We start from the raw sequence: 8,793 nt of genomic DNA, 5'->3' as shown, positions 1-8,793 counted from the left end.
GTCGAGTTGGTAGAGTTTGACATGTCCAGTCTGGTCTGGTGGAGTTGGTAGAGTTGGACATGTCCAGTCTGGTCTGGTGGAGTTGGTAGAGTTGGACATGTCCAGTCTGGTCTGGAGGAGTTGGTAGAGTTGGACATGTCCAGTCTGGTCTGGAGGAGTTGGTAGAGTTGGACATGTCCAGTCTGGTCTGGTGGAGTTGGAGAATGTCGGACCAATGTAGCCCATTTTCCAATAATTGACAACATTCTAACAGCTGGAAATGCTGTCTGAATGGGTGTTTTTTTCTGGCAATTAGTGGAGTAACCATAGTCAGTAATTCCTCAAAAACTTGAGGAGCAAAACTGGCAAAATTTGCAAAAGCTGGAGTATCTTCTGAGCAAAGTTCTTGACACAAGTTAGGATAGACACCCTGTTTTGCATGTCGCAATATCCAAGGTTTACACCACAGTCTCCTCCTGGCTCGTCTTGACTCAAGTCTCTCCTGTACACGGCTAGCAGCTTTACAGGCCAGGTAGACCAGAACTACTTTGGCCACATTCAACAAGGTCTCCACTTCATCTATGTTTTAGTAAACCAAAATTCAAATAATAAAAGGTAGGACTAGGTGACAAAAGTCAGTCTTGTCTGTTACTGTCTGGGCAGAGTGGACTGGCAGTTGGTTTATGAACATTATAAAGACGACCAACTGACAACAACAGCTGACAACTTTAGAATGTTGGAGTCTGTTGGTATTTGTTGGAGCAGTGTGCAAACTCCTTTAGCGTCATCTGTGTTAGGTACATGTATGTTAGCTACATTTTAGCACAGAAAGTGTAATTATATGTTTTGATTTATTAATTATGGAAACCTCTCACTAAAACTCACAGAATGTCTGATGAATATAAAACACTAAATAACTGCAAACTAAAACTCATTTTAATGAAAATAGAATACAAAAATAATTACAAGATAAAACTTAATTTGTAATGCATGTCATCACGCAGACTGTGATGTCATCACACAGACTGCGATGTCATCAGGGTGCTGACGGTGTGTGCAGGGTGAAGGCGAGGCAGGGGGGGGCATACAGCGAGGACATGGCGACCGTTGGCTGGAACTGCAGCACCGACAGGACGGCGGGGGCGGGGCTTATCATAGTGGGGGCGGGGCTTATCATAGTGGGGGCGGAGTTAGCACAGCGCATGACGAACACACCGGGGTTGGTGTCTGCAGGTAGAAACACCTGGAAGAACTGACCGGTCTCTGGGTCCAGCAGCACCTTCCTCTGAGGAGGGGGAGCCGAGTCCACGTAGAAGCACCGCCCACTCTGAGGGTCCAGCATCATGTGACAGGGGGCGAGGCCACAGGGGGCGGGGCCACAAGGGGCGGGGCCACGGAGGAGCGCCCCAGAACCTGTGACATCACTTCCCCCCTGTGCTGGCAGGAAACACAGGAACGCCTGCTGCTGGAGCTGCCGAATCTGCTCATGTATTGCAGGTTTTGGCGTGTTGCCGTGGTGATCGTGTGTGGCAGGTGTCGGCGTGTTGCCGTGGTGACCGTGTGTGGCAGGTGTCGGCGTGTTGCCGTGGCAATCCCAGTCTCCAGCGGTCCTGATGAAGGGACCCGGCCGGGCGGAGCGGTTCTCCTCAGAGATCTTCAGCCGCTGGGGGGCAGGAACAGGTGGGGGGGGCTGCAGGTAGCTCTGGGGGGCAGGAACAGGTGGGGGGCTGCAGGTAGCTCTGGGGTGGTGGGAACAGGTGTGGGGGGCTGCAGGTAGCTCTGGGGGGTGGGAACAGGTGGGGGGGGCTGCAGGTAGCTCTGGGGGGCAGGAACAGGTGGGGGGGGCTGCAGGTATCTCTGGGGGGTGTGCACATAGCTGTATCTGGGGGCCTCTAATTGGCTGACATCATCCACTTTACCTCCGCTGATTTTCGACTCGCTGCCTCGTCTCTGCTGCGTGATTGGACGACTGAATTTGCCGCTTTGTTTCCTGTCCTGTGATTGGCTGAGAGACGCAGCGACCTTGGCGACATGTCCTCTGGAGGCGGTGACTAATGCTGGATCAGAGTGACCTTTGACCCCCACAGCCTGATGGTAGGAGGGGGGGGGGCTGTGGGTGTTTTTAACTAAACTCCTCACATCTCTCCCCCCTCCCCCCTCCCTTACCCTCTGGGGGAGGAGACAGGAAGTGGAGTTCTGCTCCACCTGCATCTTCTTAGACAGAATGCTCTTAATGATGCAGGACGCCATCTTGGTTTTAGTTTCGTCTAGAGAGAAGGACTTCTGTAGCCGCTGCCTTGGAGCCGAGTCTCCTCCTCCATTACACCCTGAAAACAGAAAACAAACACGTTTATATACATTATATTACATATATATGTATATAATTTATATCAGACAGGAAGGGCCTCTATGTTAGGTTAGAAGGGATACAGCTACGGTGACGAGAAGATTAAAACACGTTTCCTAGGTGAAAGTATTAATAATATATTATTATATTATAGTAGATTCTACGTTCACAATAAAAGCTTTTTGGCACAGGCGAACCGGGAAGCCGGGGGTGGCATTTTTTCATGACTCATGGGGGGCGGCACAAGCACTTAAAAAACAAAGCGGTTTTCTGTTATCTATCGTTTCACTGTGTGGGGAATTGTCAAATCGGCGCCCTGCCTGCTTGCCAGTTCACCTCTGGGAACGGGGAACCACAAGCCTTCTTGAGCTCATCACTTTTATGCATGATAAGGATCTATCAGGTCTGGCCCTGGTGGTCTGGCCCTTGGGGTCTGGCCCTGGGGTCTGGCCCTGGGTGTCTCGCCCCGTGTGTGTAATTCAGTGTAGAACCGCAACTGAGTGGAGGATTTGATTGTGAAGTAGATATATACTAGTTATTGTTGTTACCCTGTGAAGTAGATATATACTAGTTATTGTTACCCTGTGAAGTAGATATATACTAGTTATTGTTGTTACCTCGTGAAGTAGATATATACTAGTTATTGTTGTTACCCTGTGAAGTAGATATATACTAGTTATTGTTACCCTGTGAAGTAGATATATACTAGTTATTGTTGTTACCCTGTGAAGTAGATATATACTAGTTATTGTTGTTACCTTGTGAAGTAGATATATACTAGTTATTGTTGTTACCCTGTGAAGTAGATATATACTAGTTATTGTTGTTACCTCGTGAAGTCGATATATACTAGTTATTTTTGTTACCTTGTGAAGTCGATATATACTGGTTATTGTTGTTACCCTGTGAAGTAGATATATACTAGTTATTGTTGTTACCCTGTGAAGTAGATATATACTAGTTATTGTTACCCTGTGAAGTAGATATATACTAGTTATTGTTGTTACCCTGTGAAGTAGATATATACTAGTTATTGTTACCTCGTGAAGTAGATATATACTAGTTATTGTTGTTACCCTGTGAAGTAGATATATACTAGTTATTGTTGTTACCTTGTGAAGTAGATATATACTAGTTATTGTTACTTCTGAAGTAGATATATACTAGTTATTGTTGTTACCCTGTGAAGTAGATATATACTAGTTATTGTTGTTACCCTGTGAAGTAGATATATACTAGTTATTGTTGTTACCTCGTGAAGTAGATATATACTAGTTATTGTTACCTTGTGAAGTAGATATATACTAGTTATTGTTTTTACCTCGTGAAGTAGATATATACTAGTTATTGTTACCTTGTGAAGTAGATATATACTAGTTATTGTTGTTACCTTGTGAAGTAGATATATACTAGTTATTGTTGTTACCTCGGGGGGCCGCAGCCACCAGGCCCCTGTACACGCTGCAGCCGTCCACATCACTGCTGCTCGGGGGGAGGGCGGCCGGCATACTATGTTGCCGTAGCAACAGATCAGGGCGGGGACGGAGCAGCTCATTGGCCGACAGCTCCCCGTCAGCTCCTCCTTCAGTGGCGTTCACCGCATCTTTCTTCTTCAGCTGAATCAGGCGCTTCGGGACCATCTTTAGCCCTGCCCCCTCCGGACCTTTCACCTGGACCACAGGTAAAAGGTCAAAGGTCAAAGGTCAGCAGACAACCAGAGGACTAAACCTGTCGGTTGGTCGGTCAGTTAGATGATGACACTCACCTGTGATTCCACGGTAACGTCGACACACTCGAAGCCACTCTCTGGATCTGACTCATCGTCTGATTGGAGGATGATGGAGGGAGAGAAGTGGAGGGAGAGATCCTCCTCCGACCACTCGCTGATGCTCCCCTCCCCCTCCTCCCCCTCCTCCCCCGCAGAGCAACAGGTGGACAGGTAAGTCTGCTCAGACCGACCTGCGTGGCTCCTCTCAGCAGGAACTATGGAACGGGGTGGAGGGATCTGAGTCTTTGAGTCATGATGAGGCAGCAGGTCGACTTCAGGACAGCGGTGAGAGCTGAGGAAGAGCTGCCTCCCTCCTCTTCCTCCTCTTCCTTCTCCTCCTCCTCCGTCCAGTCCACTGCTCATACTTTAAACTTTCCTTTTGTCTCTGAAACACAAAGTTTAAACATGTTCACTGCAGCTAACGCCATTCATTCCTAAAAATAAAGTTTTACTCAGTGATGTTTCTCTCTCAAACATAAAATCCTAAAGTTGAACCAACAATAGTATAAATACATCAGGATGAGGTGATACAGTTTTTTTCCAATTCCTAAAACACAATTTAGCAAACTAGGTTTTATCAAAATACTTATTAACACAATTTACCACACACCCAAACTGCAAAATACGGCATATATCCTGTAACATACCTCATATATCCTGTAACATACCTCATATATCCTGCAAAATACCTCATATATCCTGTAACATACCTCATATATCCTGCAACATACCTCATATATCCTACCTCATATATCCTGTAACATACCTCATATATCCTGCAACATACCTCATATATCCTGTAACATACCTCATATATCCTGCAACATACCTCATATATCCTGCAACATACCTCATATATCCTGTAACATACCTCATATATCCTGCAACATACCTCATATATCCTGTAACATACCTCATATATCCTGCAACATACCTCATATATCCTACCTCATATATCCTGTTACATACCTCATATATCCTGTAACATACCTCATATATCCTGCAACATACCTCATATATCCTGTAAAATACCTCATATATCCTATCTCATATATCCTGTAACATACCTCATATATCCTGTAAAATACCTCATATATCCTGTAAATATCCCTATATATCCTGTAACATACCTCATATATCCTGTAAAATATCTCATATATCCTGCAACATACCTCATATATCCTGTAACATACCTCATATATCCTGTAACATACCTCATATATCCTGTAACATACCTCATATATCCTGTAAAATACCTCATATATCCTATCTCATATATCCTGTAACATACCTCATATATCCTGTAAAATACCTCATATATCCTGCAACATACCTCATATATCCTGCAACATACCTCATATATCCTGTAAAATATCTCATATATCCTGCAACATACCTCATATATCCTGTAACATACCTCATATATCCTGTAAAATACCTCATATATCCTATCTCATATATCCTGTAACATACCTCATATATCCTGCAACATACCTCATATATCCTGTAAAATACCTCATATATCCTGCAACATACCTCATATATCCTGTAACATACCTCATATATCCTGTAACATACCTCATATATCCTGTAAAATACCTCATATATCCTGCAACATACCTCATATATCCTGTAAAATACCTCATATATCCTGCAACATACCTCATATATCCTGTAAAATACCTCATATATCCTTGCTTATTTCTGATTGAATTGGTAACAGTAACCATTGAGGTGTTGTAGCTCATGTAGTGTCATTTTGAATGTTTTGAAATGGCAAACGTGACTTTATGTCAGACTGTTTTGTCTTATGCAGAGAACCATGTTAAGTGCATTTAAAAGGTTCCATTTTGAATTGCAAAATGTGTGTAAAGCAGAAAATGTGTTTAGACTTTTGGAGATTTGAGAAGAAGTTTAAATAATTATGTTATGTGTCATTTTAGGGTGTTAGCAATTGGAAGAAACTGTAACATGTTGATATCAGGTTTTATCAGTTAGAGAAACATAAGTGTGTGAGCCAAACGGATCAGACTGTTTATAAAAGCCTTTATATCTACAGCACAGTGTTCAGATGTTGTTATAAACAGAAGGACGTATTGTTAATGGAGTCGTTTTTAACTACAGTTTCATTATAGCTCAGACATTTTACAAATAAATGAGTATATGCACAGGTAGAGCCTACAGGGACAGGTGCTCTTATTCCATGATGAAATACTGAATTATGTGAAAAATCATTTGAACTTGAAAGATAAAATCATTCCTGTGTGTGTTTTTGATATTGTTCCGTTTGTTTGAGTGAGAGATGTTGAAGTCTTTGATCTTCAGTCTGTTTGGGAATGTAGACTGTCTGAACAGTTGTTAGAAATCCCAAAACCTGTAATATGATGTAGGCCTAATATGATTGGATGTTATTATCACACAGCTGTGAATGAACCAATCAGGGTGAAGCATGAATAAAACAGCTGATCAGCCACAAACCTCACTTCCCTCCACTGAAACGTTTAACTGTCTTTTCACCATAAAAACTTTGAGATTCTAGATGAAATATGAACCAATAATTTTCTGACACGAACCAGGTCTTTTGGATCTGGTCCGACAGGATTCAGGTTCAGACTTCTTTAAAGGTCCTCCAGGGTCCAGTCTCTGGTCCTGGTCTAGGCTCTGGTCCAGTCTCTGGTCCTGGTTCAGTCTCTGTGGTTGTTGGTCAGTTAGTTTGCGTTGACAGTAAAGTTTACCCAGAATTCTCTAGCCCTCTTTTCTTATCCGTCAGAGCCGTTTCAGAGGAACTTCAGCAGTCTGATCCCGTTTGAGTTCAAACTCAGAATGTCGGGGCGATCGACACCGACTGTCCTGCAGGACAGAGAGAGAGACAGAGAGAGGGAGGGAGAGGGAGAGGGAGAGAGAGACAGGGAGAGAGGGAGGGAGAGAGAGAGAGAGAGAGAGAGAGAGAGAGAGAGAGAGAGAGAAAGTGTTGGTGACAGACTGCAGCTTCAGAGAGAGAGAAAGTGAGAGAGATAAACAGAGAGTTGGTATCAGCTGCAGGTTTCTATTTTAGGAGGTGATTGACAGACAAGGCTGCAGCTCTGTCTCTGTTTATCTGTGTCTCTGTGTGTGTGTGTGTGTGTGTGTGTTTAAGTTTGTCCCTGTAACCATGTTGACCGTGTGTGTCTCTGCTGCCTGTCAGCTGTCACTTATTGAGCCACACTCCGGAGCAGCAGGGGGCGCTAATCGCTAGTAACCCTAGAGCACCAACAGTTAGCTACACACCAGAAGAATAAGAGTGTCAACATCCGTCTGATTGCTCTGTCACTCCGGACACTTTCTACAGATTTCTACCGGACCCTGCTGGTCTGTTCTGGACCCTGCTGGTCTGAGAGGATCGTATATGCCTGGATTTGAGTTCCCTGTTTCGGAGGTAACGTCCCGTTCTGTCCCAGTAACAGTTAACCCTAGCAGCTAGCAGCTAGCAGTTAAACCTCTGGTGTCTGAGTTAATGTGTATGTGTGGAGTCTGACCCGGGTTAGACTCTGACCCGGATTACAGAGTCTGACCCAGGACACAGAGTCTCTGTAGACAAACTGAGTCCGTTTTATGTCCCGTCCCTCCGTGTTTCTGCTTAGTTAGCCTGAATGCTATCCCGCTAGCATTACCGCGACAGCTGCTTTACGGCAAACAGCTGGTAAACAGCTGATCTGCGTAGACCGGAAGTGGAAGAGAGAAAACAACTGCGCATCATAAGTCATCAGAAGCACAGCGATCAATAACAAATATAGCATCATATTTATCTGATCAGACAGAAGCAGAGATGAGCTGCGCAGGCGCAGAACTGAGAATCATCTTCAGCCCAGGTCGCGTGCAGCTGATTCAGGTAAACACTCACCTGGACACTGCTAACAGGCTAACTGTGCTAACGGCTAACTGTGCTAACAGCTAACAGAGGAGGAACACCTGCTGCAGTTCTCATCGATATGTTTTGATATTTGAATATCATTTATAATATTTATGAAGAGTTGATTTCTCAGCATGGATATTTAAACACCTGCTGATTTAAATAAAGTAAATAAATATGTTTTAAATTCAGGCAGAACTCTGAAAATATGCCACAGTGAATTAGATTAAAGTTTCTTGTCGGTTCAGTTTCTAAGAAAACTAGAGATGCACTGATTACAACTTTTTAGGCCAATTACGATTTTCTTTGAGTTAGGCCAGCCGATACCGATTATAGCCGATTCCGATTGCATTTTTTCAAACCACTTTACAGCACACACAAATATTTATTTTTATATCTTTTCTTTGATAGAACATTTTACATAGAACATTTTTTGAACAGATAATGGGTCACTATACAATAGAACTATATAAATTACTCCTGGTGTGGGAAATTCACACACATCTAAAGTACAATGTTAGAACCATTTCCTTCTTTTCACATCCAATATCCTACGTAATGTAATAAATATAGCCTTGCAGTATAAAGATATTTCTCAAAACACACACAGGCCTGTTTGAACGTCAACAGTAACATTACCTGAATCCCCACTAAACTGAAAAGCGTTTTAAACAGTAACGTTAATACTGCATGTCGGAGGAATACAGCGTCTCTTTAATTATTTATAGTAGAGATTAAATTAGCATCATTTTTAGCTTCTAATCAGTAAATAATAATAATAATAATAATAATAATAATAATAATAATAAT

At 43.1% G+C, this 8,793-nt stretch overlaps 2 protein-coding genes across 3 annotated transcripts in view; one reads left to right on the top strand and one right to left on the bottom strand.

The window, feature by feature from the left end:
• Positions 1-1,610: 1,610 nt before the first annotated feature.
• On the bottom strand, positions 1,611-6,995 carry prob1 (proline-rich basic protein 1). The gene is made up of 4 exons (XM_039777739.1): positions 6,668-6,995; positions 4,092-4,479; positions 3,753-3,996; positions 1,611-2,306 (listed from the first exon to the last, which is right to left on the bottom strand). Exons 2-4 carry the CDS (start codon positions 4,455-4,457, stop codon positions 1,636-1,638), a joined length of 1,281 nt encoding a protein of 426 aa, XP_039633673.1. The 5' UTR covers positions 4,458-4,479; positions 6,668-6,995; the 3' UTR covers positions 1,611-1,635.
• A 351-nt stretch (positions 6,996-7,346) lies between these two features.
• mat2b (methionine adenosyltransferase II, beta) overlaps positions 7,347-8,793 on the top strand; it is a 35,700-nt gene continuing 34,253 nt past the window's right edge. Inside the window, exons 1-2 of one of the 2 annotated variants that reach the window (XM_039777749.1) lie at positions 7,347-7,509; positions 7,888-7,962. In XM_039777749.1, coding sequence (XP_039633683.1) covers positions 7,480-7,509; positions 7,888-7,962 — 105 coding nt within the window. In that variant the 5' untranslated portion in view covers positions 7,347-7,479. The remainder of the gene's footprint in view (positions 7,510-7,887; positions 7,963-8,793) is intronic. The other variant, XM_039777750.1, reaches the window with a different exon arrangement.

Source organism: Perca fluviatilis, chromosome 16 (genome assembly GCF_010015445.1).
Source record: "Perca fluviatilis chromosome 16, GENO_Pfluv_1.0, whole genome shotgun sequence".
Taxonomy (NCBI): Eukaryota; Metazoa; Chordata; class Actinopteri; order Perciformes; family Percidae; genus Perca; species Perca fluviatilis.
The sequence above is the reverse complement of the archived record's forward strand: the minus strand, read 5'-3'. Positions and strand labels throughout refer to the sequence as shown.

Coding starts and splice junctions, on each gene's coding strand:
- prob1 (XM_039777739.1), bottom strand. CDS start 4,457: ATGAGCAGTGGACTGGACGGAGGAGGAGGAGAAGGAAGAGGAGGAAGA. Junction 3,997..4,091: donor ACGTTACCGTGGAATCACAG/GTGAGTGTCATC, acceptor CCTGTGGTCCAG/GTGAAAGGTCCGGAGGGGGC. Junction 2,307..3,752: donor GGTGGCTGCGGCCCCCCGAG/GTAACAACAATA, acceptor TTCTGTTTTCAG/GGTGTAATGGAGGAGGAGAC.